At 55.7% G+C, this 18,253-nt stretch overlaps 1 protein-coding gene across 1 annotated transcript in view; it reads right to left on the reverse strand.

Moving 5' to 3' along the window:
- Positions 1-1,080: 1,080 nt before the first annotated feature.
- TEAD3 (TEA domain transcription factor 3) overlaps positions 1,081-18,253 on the reverse strand; it is a gene marked incomplete at its 5' end in the record, with an annotated part of 23,362 nt that continues 6,189 nt past the window's right edge. The window contains 12 exons of the mRNA XM_040473114.1: positions 1,081-2,627; positions 2,806-2,958; positions 3,037-3,177; positions 3,392-3,565; positions 3,745-3,878; positions 4,649-4,710; positions 5,291-5,340; positions 5,451-5,588; positions 6,167-6,178; positions 7,019-7,081; positions 12,581-12,645; positions 14,444-14,695. Coding sequence (XP_040329048.1) covers positions 2,514-2,627; positions 2,806-2,958; positions 3,037-3,177; positions 3,392-3,565; positions 3,745-3,878; positions 4,649-4,710; positions 5,291-5,340; positions 5,451-5,588; positions 6,167-6,178; positions 7,019-7,081; positions 12,581-12,645; positions 14,444-14,695 — 1,358 coding nt within the window. The remainder of the gene's footprint in view (positions 2,628-2,805; positions 2,959-3,036; positions 3,178-3,391; positions 3,566-3,744; positions 3,879-4,648; positions 4,711-5,290; positions 5,341-5,450; positions 5,589-6,166; positions 6,179-7,018; positions 7,082-12,580; positions 12,646-14,443; positions 14,696-18,253) is intronic.

The following is an 18,253-nucleotide window of genomic DNA, read 5'->3' on the forward strand; positions in this document are numbered from 1 at the left end:
AGCCATATTGCACTTGGATTTTCCGCAGGAGATCTACATGATTCTAAATCACCCGAAGGCTGTTTACCGCTGTTTACTCCGGGAGAGAGAAGGCAACACCACACGTGATGATGCCTCAAGCATCCAATAGATAGAATTACCTGTTAAGCCCAGAGATCAGATTTTGGATCCAGTCCTAGGCTGGGCACGTAGTGGGTGCTTCATAAACCAAGTCCTGACTCCAGGAGCCACAACCACCTGGCTGGGGCTCCAGGCACCCTCCCCATCTTGCAAGTGAGTCTGGCAGCCATCCAATGCTGTGGACTGAGACAAAAAGCTACTAGATTAGTCTACCAGGTGCATGGTCTTGGAGTCAGGCCGACCAGATTCAAATCTTGGTGTTGCCACTGGCTGAGTGAAGACAGCATTTAACTTCAGTGTTTCCCCATCTGCAAATCTGGAGGTTGGACCAGAATGATCTAGAAAACTAGATTCTAGAGTAGGGTTACCTGATTGAGCAAATGAAAATACAGGATGCTTATTTAAATTTGAATTTCAGATAAACAATGCATATCCATTGAAGATACTGTCTCCTCACCCTCCCCACTCTGTGGTCCCTGCTGTATGAGCACAAGATGGTTCAGAGGGGAGAGCAGGGCTTTTCCAGGCAGAGAACAGGTTGGAATCTGGCTTCCCCTGCTAGCAGCCATCCACTTGGGAAAGCACTCTTCCCCCTTGAGGTTCTTCTCTGGTGTAAAGTGAGGACAGGATAGAGAACCAGCGGTAGCCACCACGAAGACTGGGGATTTAGCAGGGGGCCTCAGTAGTTGTGTGACCTTGGGCAGGTCACTTCAAAGAGACCATGCAGCAGTAGAACCTAGGCCAGCACTGGGCACATTTCAGCACTCCACTCATGGCAGGAGTGGGTGGGAGAAAGGGAGTCTGCAAAACTTTCATGGGACCTTGAGTGCAAGTATGGCTTGGGGGCCCTCCAGCAGAGACGGAGTAGGGTGGGGGGACCCACCAGGAGCTAACCTAGCAGGAGCACCCATTGGAAGCTAATCCAACCCAGAGAGGTCTGGCATACACTGGTCACACAGCTAACCCACAAACAAATAACTTTAATTTTTTTTTTTTTTTTTTTTTGAGCAGGAGCTGGGCCTTGAGGGCCCCTACCCCAGCCCCACGCCACGTTTATGATATAACCCATCACAGCTGGATTTAAAAAATACACAAAAAATATAATATACATTATAAAACCTAGGTTGGGTTTGGAAGTGGCCTGAGCGATATGCAAATTGTGAGGACCTTCAGGAAGCTCAGGGGCGGGTGGTGTAAGGAAAGGAAGGGGCACAGTACTTCATATGAAACTCGTGAATGCCCAGAGGCGGCTGGTAGACAGGCCAAGCTGGCAGGGGGGCCTGGGTGTTGGGAAGGGCCAGCAGGGGAAGGGTTAACCTTCAGTCCCAGAACTGATTCTGGGAAGCTGCTGTCCCAGTCCTGGGAGACTGAGATGGAGAAAAACATAAGGGAGTGGCGCCCACCAAGGGTTGACCAAACCCAAGTCTTGGGCATTAAAAAATAGCAAAGCCTTTCTGCTACCCCTTGTCCCTGGAACACTGGTCTGCCCTGATGCTGGGGCTCCATCTTTCTACAGGACGCTCCAAGCTATTTTGGAGTCTGCCCCTGGGGGCCTTCTCCCATCAGGAAGCTGCTGACGGGGCTCAGGCACTGGATCTGGGCCAGGGCAGGTTGGAGGAGGTCAGCACAGGGGCTGACAGAGGGCACCTAACAGGTGCCAAGTACCTGCTGCTCCTCTCTTCCTGCCTGGTCAGAAGCAGCTGCTCCCCTGGGAGGAGGCTCCCAATGTGGATGGCCCCAGCCCCTAGTACAGACCCTCTTTCCCATCCCCTCCAGGGAGGTAGTGTAAACCTGGGCTCTGGGGACAGGCAGCCCTGGATGAGAATTCCAACTCTGCCCCACCCTGCAAGGGTCGCTCAACTTCAAGTCTCAGCACATCATGAGATGCCAAGACCCACGACCCGTGCTCGCTTCACGCAGTCTGAGAAAGGCACTGGGTACCCATAGGACCTAGCACCGGGCCCGGCACATAGCAGGTGCAAGAAAGTGTGGGCCCCTCTCTCTTCTCAACCTAACTCCCAACTCGACACTCTCCTTCCTGGGGCCTCTGCACTCTGACTCCCTCGGTCTCCGTTCCACCCTCCCCTGCCAGCCACACGTGCCTGAGCCCAAAGGGGTCCTCCCATTCACCGGAGGCTGGGCAGAGCTGGGCGATGGTTCAGCATCTAGGGCGGGCTGCCCCACCACTGAGCCCTCCTCTCTTCTCCCACAATTAAAGCGCAGAACAGTGGCAGGGAGTGTGTGTGCTGGGGGTAGGTGGGGAGGCCTCCTGGGTCCTGGGCCTGAGGCCTGGCAGGCGGGTGAGTCCTCAATCCCAGACTTCCAGGGGGGGCCAGGCAGGTGTGTGGAACAGACGCTCGTCCTGGATCCTGGTGGTGGGGGCAGAGGGTAGCCTAGTCTTTGACGAGTTTGTAGACATGGTGCTGGGCCCCGTGCTCGCTGGTGGAGACTTCGAAGACGAAAGCAATGACAAGCAGGGTCTCCTGGGAGTCCCGGCTCGTGACCACCTGGGGGCCAGGCAGGAGGATTCAAGGGGTCAGGCGGCACAGAGCCACAGGTGTAGGGGCCGAGAAGACCCTTCTCGTTTCTGGATAGCAGTCTCCTCACCTGAGCGACGGGTCTGGCCACCCCCACTTTGAGGCCCCTGTGCCCCCCATTCCCCAGCTGCCCCCCCACCCCCCACACCTGCAGGATGGTGAAGTTCTCCAGGACGCTGTTCATCATGTACTTCTCCGGCAGGTGCTTCAGCTTGTGGATGAAATTGATCATGTACTCGCACATGGGGGAGCGGTGGATGCGGTACACGAAGCGCCCATTCTCCAGCCTGGCATACTCCGTCTGCGGAAGGCCACGAGGAGGGCGTCACCCAGCGTGCCTGCTCCCGGCCCCACCGTGCCACCCTGGGCCCCCACTCACCTCCACCTTCTCCACCACTTGCTTGCCAAAGGAGCACACCTTGGTGGAGACGCTGATGGTCATGCTATCGGCCGAGCTATACTGGGAGCTGACCCCGTAGAAGGCTCCTGGGCCCTCCTGGATGGTGCTGTTGAGGTCGGCCTAGATGGGGGGAAGCGAGCGTGGTGTCAGGAGGGACGGAGGCCAGAGGGAGGCTTCTGGGCCTGCCACACCAGTGTTTCGCCCAAGGACCCGTCCCCAGCACTCTGCCCACAGGCCACAGGGAGAGAGGGCAGGGTCAGGGGTCAGCAGGGGGACCCAGGTACGCTGCACATCTGGGGGGCAGGGGTTGGTGGGAGCAGAGAGGGCAGCTCACCCAGAACTTGACAAGGAAGAAGGCATTAGGGGGCCCCTTCTCATAGAGTTCCTTCAGTCCCCCTTTTTTCTCTGGGAACTTGTCATAGATCTGACGCACGTCGACGGCCTCCAGAGGCGGGTCCGAAAAGGCAGGGTTCGTCTGGCCGATGTGCACAAATAGGTGTTTGCTGTACTGTGGGGAGGGCCCAGTACTGGGTCAGGAGAGCACTCAAGTGTGCAGGCCTTAGAGCTGCACGGGACAGAGCCGCCCTGTGGCTTCCCCACCCCAGGACCCTGAGCCGTGGCCCTGGACCGCCACGCCAGGGTCTCCATGACTGCACAAACCCTCACCCCCACCCCCAGCCACATTACCGTGTCGGGGTCTCGCTGCACCTCCATGAAGGCAGAATACTCGAGGAGCCGCAGCCGGGAGGAAGCGATGGTGCGGTCCTGCCACACGGGCACAGAGGCAGCAGCTGGGGGGAGCGGGGTCAGGGGCTCGTAACCTGGGAGGGCGAGATGGACCCTCATCTGCATGGCTGTGTGTGCGTGGTTACACATAGAGCCGCCTCCAGCTGCGCAGAGCATTGTGCAAACTAGAAAATGGCACCCTTTTCGGGTAGGAACACGGGTTGGATTTTGACTCCCTTTCCACGGCTTCTTGCACAGTGTACAACCTGCACAACTGTTTGCAGTGGCCCCAGTAGTACATAGCAGTGGAATTTTTATATCACTATTAACGTGTATTCAAAGAGAAAATGCAGGCAAGTAAAAAGGGAAAAATAGGGGTGCCTGGCTGACTCAGTCAGAAGAGCATATGACTCTTGATCTCGGAGTCATGGGTTCAAGCCCCACATTGGATGTAGAGATTACTTAAATGAATAAAAAAAATTTTAAAATAGAGTAAAAATTACCCAGGATCTCATCACCTAGAGAGAGTGAAATTCTGTTAAGATGTTGGTGTGTTTCCACGCGAGAATTTTATACACACACACACACACACACACACACACATACACATACACATATATAAATGTTGTATTTTTGTTGGTGTGTACTAGTTAGTAGCAGAGGTCTCGAAGCAACACTATAAAAGGTGAGGGGCCTATTCCTGTACCAATCCCCTATAGACACCACCCACTTCTCCCTCCCAGTGTAAACACAGGCACAGCCTTGCTGCCCTCCTCCCCCTCCCCCCCCCGCCCCACCCCTGCTCTTCTCAGCAGACGGGGAGGGGCAGAGGGGAGTAGGTGGCAATGTGGTGTGGGGAACTTACTGCTGAGCGTTGGCGGCAGGGGCGGCTGGATGGGGTAGGCTGGTTGTGCAAAGGGCTTGATGCTGCAGACAGGAGGAGCACAGCCTGGTTAGAGGGTCACCCCTAAGCCCACCTTCCACCTGGTCCAGTCACTTGGAGTCTCATCTGGTCTCAATAGGGAGCCACCCAGCCTTTCTGCAAAGGCCCAGAAATGCATGCTGACAAGCTAACTCACCAGCTTTTTGTCTTCTCCGCGTTTTAGCATTTGTGAAATCCTGCTGTGTCTCACAACTGATGTGCACATTTAATGTAGCCTTTTGACCCCACCCCGAGCTGCTCATTAAACGGAGGGTGTGTCTGAGGATGAAAGTCCTCTTAGAATTGAGGGAACCGAGTTCACTCGACTACCTGACGTGCTGACTAGGGGACCGACTGGGAGAGCAACTGAATGAGGAGGAGCTGAAGGACAGGTGACAAGTGGGTGAGTGGGTTGATGAGTGAACACACACATGAATGAATAGACAGATGCACTGCTCTCTTGCTGGTGCTCTCCATCCTCTGTTCTCGCATTAAAACTTTGCCCAGCTGTTGCTGGAACCCTGATCAAAGGGGAAGATGACTGCCAGGGACGAGGGTGTGGGAAGGATGTGCCACAATACTCACTCCTGAGAGGGTCCAGGCTGCTGTCCCAGGAGAGGGGGGCTGCTCCAGAACTGCAGAGATGGGACAAAGCCCAGCGGCCCCTCAGCATCCACGACCCCCACCACAGCCCAGCCCTGAAGGCACTCCCTCACCTCAGCCCCACCTCCCAGGCCCCCTGTACCCGTGAGGAAGTGGAGAAGACGGCCTGGGGCAGAGGGGAGGGTGGGCTGAACTTGTTCTGTAGGACGCTGGCGGAGACAATCTGGGCGGATGACATGGATGCCATGCTCTGGAGGGCTTTGTCCTTGGAGACCTGGTCCTGGGGAGGGGAGAGGCAGTGTGAGGCCAGGCCAGAGACAGGGTTGGGGTTTGCCTCAGGGCCCCTCCCAGGCCCTCAGGGCTCTGCTATGCGGGCTCAGGGGAGTCCCAGCCCCCACCTGGGCCGGTCTCCTAAGTGTCCATCACCCCTCTGAGCACAATCCTTGGTGAGAAATAATTTTACTTTATTCTGTAACCCAGTATATACCCAAACGCTTCCCCTTATGCTGTGTGTCATGCACTCATATTTTCTATTCTGTTTCATCAGCGGTTCTCAAAGTGTGGTCCATGAACCAACAGCACCAGGATCACCTGGAAGCTTGTTAGAAACACAAATTCTCAGGCCTCAGCCCAGACCCACTGAATCAGAAACCCTGAGGGTGAAGTCCAGAAATCTGTCTTCAACCAGCCCTCCAGGCGATTCTGATGCAGGCTCAAGTTTGAGAACCACTATCAGTATTCATTTTCAAAGCATGCTGGTCACAACCTATTCAATTGATTTCACAATTCATGATTTGAAGATCCTGTATTAGGTGCTCTCCCCCCATCTCCCACCCTGGGGAGGGGCAGGCTACTTACCAGGTTCATGGCCTGTGAAGGAGAGGGAGGTGGATTAGAAGAGGCACACATGAGGGCCATGTAGGGTGGGGACCTGTCTTCTCACCCTCCTCCGCTCAACGGCCACCTGGCTCTCGGGTCTGAGGAACCCAAGGGAGCTCAGAGGCCACCGTGGACCCTCACCCCACCCCACTGCTACCCAGAGCGAGAGCTTGCCAGTGGGCGTGCCCTGGAAAGAGCAGAATGAGGGAGGGCATGCTGGAGACCTAGATGGTGGACCAAGCTGGTGCCCTGGGGGGCTGCCCAGGTCCTCTGGAGCTGTGATACAGGCATGGGGCCTAGAGCGGCAGGCTTAGTCTGCTGGGCAGCTATGAAGTAAGGGGAAGGCACAGCCTACGGGGGCCCTGAGCCCTATGCTCTGGGATCCTCAGCCATAAGGCAGTCAGGATTGAGCATCAGGATTGAGCGTCCAATGCAAGGAACAGCCATGCCCACCACAACAGCTCTGCCAGCCGATGCCCCCGTGTCTCCTCCCTGCCCACCGAAGGCCCCATGCAATTAACAAGCAGCAATTAGGAGGAAGGAGAAAAAGGAAAACGAAGAAGAGAGGTGAGCCCTCTGGGGGAGCACTTCTGGGGGCAGTGGCCCCCAGATGGTCTTCCTCTCCCTCATTGTAGGGCTGGCGGTCCCCCTGGGCTTCTGCCTAGTTTCCAGAGGCTGTGGCCCTCTGTAGCCTGAAGTGGCCTTTAGACTTCATGCTGCTGTTTGTGTTTCTGAGACACCCTCCACCCCCCCATACTCTTCAGCCACCTGTCTGCCCTGGGCTGGTCTCAGAAAACAGCAGGGCCGGGCCAAAAGGCGGGGACCCCCTACCTTCAGCTTGGACTGAATCTCTCGAGATTTCCGCCTGGCTAGAACCTGCAAGTGGCTAGAGACCTGTAGAAAGAGAAAGAAAGAGAGAAAAAGAGCAGAAAGGGCAGAAGAAGAGGCAAGAACAGAGCTTCAGCCAGAAAAGAGGCACAGTGGGGCCAGAGAGCCCGCCGAGGCAGAGGCCTGAGCTGCGCGGAGATAGCGGTGGAGGTGCCGAGGAGGGACTGGAGGCCCTAGTCAGGCGCCCAACATACCTTGATGCCAACCTGGTACTCCCGCACCTTCTTCCGAGCTAGAACCTGTATGTGGCTGGACACCTAGGGGCCGCCCCGCGCCCCGTCAGAGAGGAAAACACAGAGAGTGAGGAGGCACGGCATGGGGCGGCCATGGGCAAGGAGCACCCCAGCCCTCGTCTCTGGGGCCAAATGGAAGTGGGGGAAACTATGGGGCCCTGAGCCCTGCCAGTTCTTTGCTCTCTTCTTGGCCCTGTTTTGATCAAGAGCCTATGGTAGGCTCCAGGACCACCATGTACAGTTGTATAGGTTGATCACTGCACAAGAGAACCTAAGTCAGCAAGGACTTGGGGCACCTGAATGGCTCAGTCAGTTAAATGTCCGACTTTGGCTCAGGTCATGGTCTCAAGGTTCACAGGTTCAAGCCCTGCGTCAGGCAAGATCTGTGCTGACAGCTTGGAGCCTGGAGCCTGCTTCTGATTCTGATTCTGTGTCTCCCTCTTTCTCTGCCCCTCCCCTGCTCATGCTCTGTCTCTCTCTCAAAAAAAAACAAAAAACAAAAAAACACATAAAAAACATTTTCAATCAATCAATCAATCAATCAATCAATCAGCAAGGACTAAAATCCAGCCCAAGGTCTGCTGCTCAAGTTATGTGCCCTGGAGTAGAGCTGCCTCTAACCCAGAAGGATATCTTTTTATTTTTTCCAAAACAGGATGACTTTTTCTCTCTGATGTCTTCAGAGGAGAGTTTCTCTCTCTCTCTTTTTTTTAAATGTTGATTTATTTTTGAGAGAGAGAGAGAGAGAGAGAGAGAGAGAGAGCGAGCAGGAGGGACAGAGAGAGAGAGAGAGAGAGGGAGACAGAGGATCCAAAGCTGCTCCACGCTGTCAGCACAGAGCCCTATCGATATGGGACTTGAACTCAAGAAATGTGAGATCATGACCTAAGCCAAAGTCGGATGTTTAACCGACTGAGCCACCCAGGTGCCCCTTTCTCTTTTTAAAACAGATTTATGTATGTATGTACATATGTATGTATTTAAGTAATCTCTGCACCCAATGTGGGGCTTGAACTCGTGACCCCGTGATGAGGTTACATGCTCTACTGACTGAGCCAGCCAGGTACCCTGAGACTTTTTTCTGATTGTCATCACCAATGGCCATAATGCTCCTGCGGGCCATCAGATTATACATCGAGGCCATATCCTCTATGAAAGATCTCTCCCTGTACCACCGCCTACATCCTGTGTCAACCCCAACAGCTTGCCAGCCTATAAAACCAGGCCTGGCCCTGCTCCTGCTTTGCTCATCAGCTTCCTCCCCCAACATACCTTCCTTCTCCTTGGACAAATATATGGCCATATATATATCTATACACACACACACACACACACACACACACACACACACACACACAGTAGGTGCCCTTAATAGCATTTCTTCTCCAGCGTATTACAAGGGTCTAACCCTAAGCCTGAGAGAACCTAAAGGTCACTGTTTTCCCACGAAACACAAGGGGACACATGGATCCTTCCAGGATGCTTCACACAGGCATTATCAGCAATGGCTGTGGGCTTTCTTTGCAAGTTGTTTTCATCCCCACAAAGAAACCGTTTCTTTTTCTTTTTAATCATATACCGCAAGTTACTATATAAGTGATGCTGGGCAGCCCTCTGCTACTGGGTTAGGGCCCAGGCTGGGTGTTCCTCGTGCTGCCTCACCGTGCACAGCAATCAGACACGTGTCCGGCGAGATTACTGATCACTCCATATCATGACAATAAGTGATGTTTCGTGGGCACAGCTATTGCTGCCGTCAGCATTTCACACCTCCCTCATCTGACCTTCATAGCGACACAGACAAGTCAGTACTCACATCATCCCTCGAGTTACAGATGATGAAACCAAAGCACAGAGAGGTGAAGCAGCTTATCCAAGGTCACACAGCTGGGGGCTACAGCTGGGATTTGAACCGAGGTGGCCTGAGTCCAGAGCCCACTTGCCACCAAGCTGTGCTGCCAGGATTCTCTGGACCCTTAGCACAGAGGACCACCGCCGAATGCTCAACTCGGTGACAGCTGGAAGTCACATGGAACTTAATCCTAATATAATGCTTAGCTGTTTTTTCAATGTGGAGGCATTGTACTTGCTATTAATTGCTGTATGTGTCTGTAAAAACCCTAAAACCACATTTTTAAACCAAAAGTAAAATAAAAACAACCAAAGAAAACCCCTGCCTGTCATCTGGTTGCTCTTTGCAACACATAAAGACATGCTTAGTCCTCACAACCATAGGATGGGTCTGTCTGTCTAATCTATCTATCCATCCATACATCTATTTTTTTAAGATTTTATTTTATTTTATTTTGTTAGTTTATTGTCCATTTATTTATTTTGAGAGAGACTGAGAGCACACAAGCACGAGCAGGGAAGGGGCAGAGAGAGAGGGAGAGAGAAAATTCCAAGCTGGCTCAGCCTGATGTGGAGCTCCAACCCACAAACCATGAGCTCATGACCGCAGCCAAAATCAAGGGTCAGACGCTCAACTGACTGGGCCACCCAGGCAACCTAAATTTTATTTTCTTAAGTAATCTCCACACCCAACGTGGGGCTCAAACTCATAAGAGATGGGTCCTCTTTTACAGAGATACTAGACATCAGAGTTCTAGGAAAGAATCAAGTTAGAGGAACGCTACCCTTGCAAAATGACCAAATTTTTAAATTCTGAGCTTGCCACCAGCTGGCCTGTAACACATCATCGTACAGCCAGCCTTCCTGGGATACCTGGCCAGGAGCAGGTACAATGTTCCTCTGAATCAAGAGGCTCTACTACCCTCCCTACACCTCAGGTCAAAGGGACTGAGCCTAAAGGTCCCTTGACCCCTTCCCACTCTGACAAACACGTTCCTATAAACATTTCTTTCGGTGAAGCAGGAGACAGTGCCCTTCTCCTGTGTCTGCAATGGCTTTCTGTTTAGTCTTTTTTTAAAAAATTAAGTTAGCTCTACACCCAACACGGGACTTAAAGTCACAACCCTGAGATCAAGGGTCACAAGTTCTTAGGGGTACCGGGGGGGCTCAGGTGGTTGAGCATCCGACTTCTGTTCAGGTCATGATCTCACGGTTTGTGGGCTTGAGTCCCACTTTGGATACTCTGTCCCCCTCTCTCTGCCCCTCCTCCGCTTGTGCTCTCTCTCTCAAAAATAAATGAAAAAAAAAAAAAAAAAAAGAGTGACATGCTCCTCCAACTGAGCCAGTCAGGAGCCCTGGCTTTCTGCTTATAAAGACAGAATAATAACAGCATTAGCAGCGGCAAATTCTTCTACAGTGCCCACTCTGTTCTAAGTGTCTTCACATAATAGCTAATTTAATAGCAGAGGAAGAGCCTGAGAGGCAAAGTACCCCTTCCCTGCAGGTAGCGGCGAGGGTATCTGAACTTGGGGGCATGATTAGCCAGCACCTCTGATAGTCAGTCCCAGGCCCCTGGGAACAGGGCCCTTGTCTGCCTGGTTCCCTGCCATATCCCTCATGCCTAGAACATAGTAAGTAGTAGCTCACTGATTCGCTAAGTGAGTAAATGCGGTGCAGTATGAACTGGCCCAGGGAAAGTGGTTAATAAAGGCCTGAACAGGGGCGTTTAAGTGTCGGATGGCTCAGTCGGTTAAGTGTCCGACTTCCGCCCAGGTCATGATTTCACGGTTTGCGAGTTCGAGCCCCACATCAGGCTCTGTGCTGACAGCTCAGAGCCTGGACCCTGCTTCAGATTGTCTCCTTCTCTCTCTCTGCCCCTCCCCCACTCACACTCTGTCTCTCTCTCTAAAACATAAACATTAAAAACAATTTTTAAAAAAATAATAAATGCCTGAATAAACGAGGGAGGTTCCTGCTCCCACACTGAGGGGGTGGACTCAAAACCTTCCTTTGAGACAACAGGATGGGACAGGTCAGCTCTGTCATATGCACATGGGGATCCGGGGAGGTGGGTGCAAGGTCCAAACCCCACCAGACAGGGAGGTTAGAAGAGCTGAGGATCAGAGGCGGCTTCCGGTCCTCCCGTCTGTGTGCCCAGCCTGCCTCTCTCCCAGGCACCCCACACGGAACCCACCCCAACCAGCTCCCTTTCAGGGCTCCCGTCAGCACACAGCTGCCCTCCCTGGCTCGGGGAGCCACCCGGTCATCTCTCCATGCTGCCACCACTACCCTCACCATTGCCACTACCCAGGCCACCATCGCTGTGGATCTAGGTCCCTGCCTCTGCCTGGCCCTCCCTGATCCACTGCCCCAGCTGCTCCAGGGCCAACATTCCTCGACAGCTGCCACCTGCCACTCCCTGTTCTATTCCCTTCCGTGGACCCAGCTGCCCGGAGGGGAAACCTGTCCCTCAGGCCTCCAGCCGCCATCCTCGGCTCTTCCTGCCCCTCTCCCCACCCACCGCGCTGCTGACTGGTGGCTCTTTCCTGCCCGGTGCGTTCAGTCCGGGGTCCACCCCCTACCAGCCACGTGACCTTGAGGAAGTTACTTATCTTCCCCACGCCTCAGTTTTCTCATCTGTAAAATGGAGGTAATTACTATACCCACCTCATAAGGTTACTGTGAGGAATAAATACATTAATATAGAGTAAGCCCTGTATGGGTTCCCAATTATTATACGTCTATCCAACTTCCTCAGCCTAGCAGAATCCTTTCCTCTTCTTCTGCCTGCCTAAATCCTAAGTTCCTACTTAAAAATGCATCTTGGGGGGCGCCTGGATGGCGCAGTCGGTTAAGCGTCCGACTTCAGCCAGGTCACGATCTCACGGTCCGTGAGTTCGAGCCCCGCGTCAGGCTCTGGGCTGATGGCTCGGAGCCTGGAGCCTGTTTCCGATTCTGTGTCTCCCTCTCTCTCTGCCCCTCCCCCGTTCATGCTCTGTCTCTGTCTGTCCCATAAATAAATAAAAACGTTGGAAAAAAAATTAAAAAAAATAAATAAATAAAAAATAAAAATGCATCTTGGGCGATACCTCCTCCAGAAAGCCTCGGCGGCCCCCCTCCTCCCTTCCCCTGCCCGGTCCAGGTCAGACCCTGTCCACCCGCCCACACTCTTTTGTTGGCCGTGCCGCCCTGCTCCGCACTCCTGTCACTGCATCCGTCTGTCTCGCTGGCTGGTCAGTGGGCCACTCAGGGCGGTGACCATGCACCGCTGAGGCTGCCCCACGGGGCTTCTCGGAGGTCACTCAGGTTGGGGTGGTGGTGGCCGGTCAGAGAGGACAGTGCCCCTTTCTCTACGACAGCGGCAAGAGCGGCCCGGGGAGGGTGTGTGGGCGGCAGGGATGCAGCACCTGTGTCTCCCTACCTGTTTTCTCGTCCGCGTCTTCCCCGTCCTCAGTTTGATGTAGCGCGCAATCAACTCATTTCGACCTGGATTGGGGTGAGAGAAGAATGAAGAGAGGCCAAGACCCGCCCTTCCCCGCCCCAAGCTGGGAAACCCACAGGCCTCTCCCCCAACACTGCTCTTCTGTTTCCCTCCTCCGACCCTCTTCACTCCAGCCGCCCCCCAAAGGGCACGAGCGGGGCAGATGGAGGGTAGGGGGAGTCCCAGATGCTCCCTGCGCTGCCCTGGGGGAGTGAGTAGGGGGCAACAGAGTGGGAGGAGGAAGGTGGGGCAATGTCAGGCCGCCTGACAGGTTTCCCCGCAGACAGACAGGGGCAGGTGCGGCCAAAGTGCGGCAGGACAGCTGGGCCGCTCACTCCTAGCCCCAGCAGCCCTTCCTTCCTCCCGGTGCCTGTCACCAGTGTTCACGTGTGAGTGAGGCCTGCCGCAGGTGGCACACGTCCCCAAGGGTGTCTGATGGAGTTCTGGATAGGCTCCTGTCCTAGCTGTCCTTGCCATGAGGAGAGACCCTGGACAAGTCCCTCTCCTTCTCTGGTGAAAGAGGCAGGAAGGACCCGATGGTCTCCACCACACCTTCTACCCTGACAGCCTGTGTCAAGATGTCACTGAGCACATCACTGTGTCCTCGAGCCTGTCACCGCCATGACACGGCTTACCAGTGTCTCTCCTGACTTGTTGAGATGCCGGCAAATGCTTAGCCAATACCTTTTATCCCCCAAATCCAGGCTCCCTGGCCCCCAACCCCATCACCTCCCCAGAAGGGCCACATTCTCCAAATTCCTCTTCCATGACAGAACCAGCCCCACTGCCCCTCCCTTCCTGCCTGCCCCTCTCCACCCCACTCCCTCCGCCCTGTCTAAAAATACCCTGTGGGGCTGCCCCAGCCATCTGGGAGGTAGCAGTAGGGACAGGCAGCCCCCGCCCTATGGAAGCGCTCTGGAACATCTGCCTGCCCACGAGTGGGCTCTGGGGCTAGGGCGAGCATGGCACAGAGGGTGGGGACAAGGGACACTGCAGTCCTTACCACTTGGCCCAGCTGTCTCCTTCCTGGCCCCCATCACGGTCATGGACGCTGGGAGGGGATGGGCTAAGGGCTTGCCTCAGTCAGCCATAGGCCGTCAGGGAGGGTTGGAGGGAGCCGGCAAGGAGCCAGGCCCAGAAGGGTTGAGTTATCCCAAAAATGCAGCTCTGGGAGAGCCCTCTCAGGGCTGGACAAGAGGGGGACACTCCCTTCTGGAGGCAAGGGATGGGCAAGGTGGCAGAGAGCAGGCTAGGAGAGCAGGAGACACTTGGGAGGTGGTCTGAGGAATGAAGGCGTCTCCTGGTCTCTCCAGCCCTCTCCCTAACCCAGGCCCCTGTCGCCGCCGTGCGGCCTGCCACCAGCGCGCAGCGCCCCCATCCCACACCCAGGAACTGGAGGGAACTCGCCAGTAGGACACCCCAGGTCTTACCCTGGGGCTTCCCCACCCTCTGTGGGGAAAGACCTTGTCCCAGGCCTAGCCTGGAGCACACTGGACTGACCCAGTTTCCTGTGTCCACTGAGTCACCCTGAAACCTGTAGGCCAGCAGGGGGAGGAGAGGAGGAGCCGCCGGGGGTGTCAAGGTGTGGGCCTCACTCTGGTGGAGGGGGCGAGCCTGGCTTGTTTATGAGGAGGATCCAGACACACAGGCTTACACGCCCAGACTCGCCCGTGGCAGGCTGGCGGCCTCACAGGACTTCACCAAACCGGTTGGGTGAGGGGGCAGAGAGCAGGGGGAGGTGCCAGGGAGGGCCAGGCCACCTCTCCGGTCCTGTCCAGTGTCCCTGTGCCTCCCCGCACGCACCGTACATCTTGCCCTCGTCTGACAGGATGATCTTGCGGCGGCCGCAGGGCGGGTAGATGGCCAGGGCCTCCTGGAAGCTCTGCTCGATGTCGGGGCTCCACACACCCTCCGCGTCGTTGTCCAGCCCCTTGTCCAGGCCCTCGGGCCCATCCTCCCGGGCCTCCCCGGGGCTGCTGCTGGCATTCCAGCTGTTGGACGCTATTGTGCTGGTTGCTCTGGGCTCTGGGCCTGAGCCCACTGGGCAGCCGGAGCCTGTGGGGCAGACACAGAGGAGTTAGGGCCAGGCTTCTCCCAGATCCCAGCATTCTCCCACCCCAGGGGCAGGTGCTCCAGGGCAGGGTGGAGATAACCAGAGGTTATGCCTGTTCAGCGCTGTGTGACCTTGACCGAGCTACATCACCTCTCTGAGCTTTCGGTCCTATAAGACAAGGAAAAGGTCTCCTTGAGGTTGTGAGGGAAATGAGATCATGACAAAGTACCAACCCCCAATGCCTGACTCATAAAACACTCGAGACATAGTCTTGGTGGTGATCGATAACAACAATAATAATGCCTATATCTACACGGCACTTTTGTGGGGAAGAAGCACATTCATATTCATTTAATCCTCAAAGCTAAGGCAGGAAGGGCAAGGACTGGTGCCCATTTTTCAGACGAGAGACTAAGGCTCCCAAGGTTATGCGGCTGCCAAAGGCATCGTGACGAATGGAGAGGAGAAACAGGAGTGGGGCCCGGTGTGTCTGCAGCTCTCAGAGGGGCTGCTCGGCTCTGACTCTGCCTGCTCCTCCTCGGGTCTTGGGCATCCCCAGCCAGGGACCCCCCCCCCCCCACCTCCTCAATCTCCCCCTGCCCCAGTGCAACCCTGCTGAAGACCCATTATGCGGGATGGGGAGGGTCCCTGACCCAGGAAGGGTGTGGTTGTGACTTCCCTAAAAGATAACTCACAAGGAACCTAAACATGGGGGCTGGGACTGTCCCAGGAATTGCGAGGAGGGAGGGATGCTGGCTGGCAAGGGAGCAGCTGAGAAGGTGCCTGGCCAACAGCCTTGCTCAACCCCACTGGCTCCTCCGTCCCACTTCCTGTTCCTGCACCTCCCGGCCCCACAGCAGCCCATAAACCACCCACACGCCTGCCCCTGCCCTGGCCCACATTGCAGATGGGCCAGGGCTCTGTAAACTCTGAGTTCCCTGCACACGCCAGACTGGGTTATTAACTTAGACCTCACCCGGCAGTGCCCCCAACACACACAGCTCCAAGGCTCACCCCCAACCCCCTTCAGCCTCAGACTCTGCATGACCAATGCATTATCAGGGTCCTGGGAGCCTTGGAGCCCAAGACGGCTACATCCAAGGACTTTGCTCTGGCCTGCAGGGAAAGCGGGGGGTGGGTAGGGTAGGAAAGAGATGTGGAGACCCCTCTGCAGCCAAGGAAGAGAATTCTTTCCCCTCAGACAAGAATTCCAGGTACTGCCAAATGGGTAGAGGGTCCTCTCTGCGGGGCCACCTGTTTAGGGAGGCTTGAAGAGTGTGGCTAGTGGCAAAGGATGGGGAGGGCCTAGGAGGCCTGAATGTCAGAAGGATATAGACTTAAGATTACTAATGAGGGGCGCCTGGGGGGCTCCACCAGTTAAGCGTCTGACTTCAGCTCAGGTCATGATCTCACGGTTCGTGGGTTCGAGTCCCATGTTGGGCTTTGTGCTGACAGCTCGGATCCTGGAGCCTGCTTCGGATTCTGTGTCTCCCTCTCTCTCTACCGCTTCCCTGCTTGTGCTCTGTCTCTCTCTCTCACACACACAAAAATAAACACTAAAAAAATTTTTTTTAAAATAATAAACATTAATATTAAAAAAAAAAAGACTACTAATGAGAGCACCTGTTATATGGCAGGCACCGTTCTGGGATTTTACACGCATTGATTCATTTAATCCTCAAAATAACCCATGGGGTAGAGACTATTACTAGTCCCACTTTACAGATGAGGAAACCAAAGAACAGAGAGGTTAAGCAACTTGTCAGACACACAGCTAGTAAGTGCTGGAGCTGGGCTCTGAGCGTAGGCAATCTGGCTTCAGGCCCTTAACCAAGGGGATGAAGCTGAGAAGCCTCACCACCTTGAGCCAGAAAGGAGGCCCAGCTGTCATGGCAACCGCTCTGAGCCCACCCAGTGGGGTCCAGACCAGGGGCCTCCCCCCAGCCCAAGTAGCTGGGGCAACTTCAAGGACACCCATACTCCCGAAGCCCTTTCTGTGAGGCCTCTAAGACCAGGAGGAACAGCTCTCCCACACCAGAGGGGTGGCCAGGGAGAGAGGAAGCCATGCTCCTGACCAGTGAGACGGCCAACTCCTCTACTCCCAGCCTGTCTCTCCCCACCGGAAGTTATATCCCCATCCCCTCCTTAACTCCTGAGGCCACGTTCTTGGAATAAAAATGTGAGAGGGCAGAGACTCAAGACTGGAGACCCAGTGACTCCCATATTGAGGTAGTTGAGATGCAGGGCCTCCTCCCAGATCCGACACTGCCACAGGCTATGAGGGGAGGCAGAAGAGGGGCTACAGTGGGCTAAGACCCCTCCCAACAGAGTCCTCAACGCATTTCCCCCCAAATCCTTTCCTGAGGCCTCCCTCGGAGCAGCAGGGGCCCAGCGCATGGGGGGCCCTGGCAGCCCCAGACTTTTCACAGCAATTTTCCTGCCTCCCCCAAGTCTCTGCCCGCCTCCCCTCTTCCAGGCGGTGGCCCCCCCCCTTCTCGGGGTGATGTCAGCCCCGCCCCGCCCCCCGCAGGAGCACTGTGGCCAAATATGGCGAACACAGCAGTGCTTGGGAGCTGGGACAGACTGGGGGGGCGGGGCGGCGGCCCCTGGCTGGGACCGCTGGCAGCTGGTGAGGGGGAGGGGAGCCCAGGGGGCGGCTGCAAGGACGAGTCAAGGAGACAGTGGGACCACCGTCCCTTCCGCTGGCTCATAGGCACGGGCAAGGCTCACTTTCTAGGAACACTCCTGTGGGCACAGGCGCCAACACAGGGGCCCACAGGTGACCCCTGCCCCACACAGCCACGCACAGGTATGCTGTGTGGGTGCCTGGACTGACATCCAAATGAGAATGTCCGTACCCCCCAGGCTGAGGCACACCCGTGGGCGTCAGCGAGCAGGCAGCTGCGCCAGGCAGGGGGCTGAGCTGGGGTCTCTCTCCTAGAGCAGCGCTCAGGAGTCTAGGCCAGCTGCTCTGGTCTTCCCAGAGTTATTGCTGTGGGTTGAGGACGGAACCTCGGACCCTCACACCACTGGGGACCCAGCTCCGGGGCTACGGGCTCTTCAGACGGCTGCAAGCTGGACACGTGTGGGGCTCAGGCACGGTGGAGGGAGGAACGGAGATGGGTGCCCTGGGGTGAGAGGCAGCCGGGGGCAGGGTCTCCTCCCCGCTGTGCAGAGTGGGGTGGGGAGGGATGGCAGCCCCCAGCTGCTTGTCGGTGCTCACCCAGCCGTCCAGGGCGTCTGCCTGCTGGACTGGGCCACCAAGAGGGGTGGGAGACAGGGAGGAAGACCTGAGTGAGGGGCAAGGGGGTGGGGCCTGGGAAGAGTCTGGGGGTGGGGTAAAGTAGACAGAGACAGATAGACAAGACAGACAGACAAGAAAGACAGACAAGGGAGACAGGAGAGTCCCAGAGAATAAGAGACAAAACCCCCACAAAACCTTGGAGTGAGACCCAGAGAAGGAGAGATCCAGAGAGAGACAGAGCTGGACCCAGAGACTGTGACCAACAGACCCAGACAGATAGAGACCAAGATCCCGAGAGACAGAGGCACACAGCTGG

This window comes from Herpailurus yagouaroundi, unplaced genomic scaffold, assembly GCF_014898765.1.
Source record: "Herpailurus yagouaroundi ecotype Mexico unplaced genomic scaffold, PumYag 139, whole genome shotgun sequence".
In the NCBI taxonomy this organism is placed as follows: domain Eukaryota; kingdom Metazoa; phylum Chordata; class Mammalia; order Carnivora; family Felidae; genus Herpailurus; species Herpailurus yagouaroundi.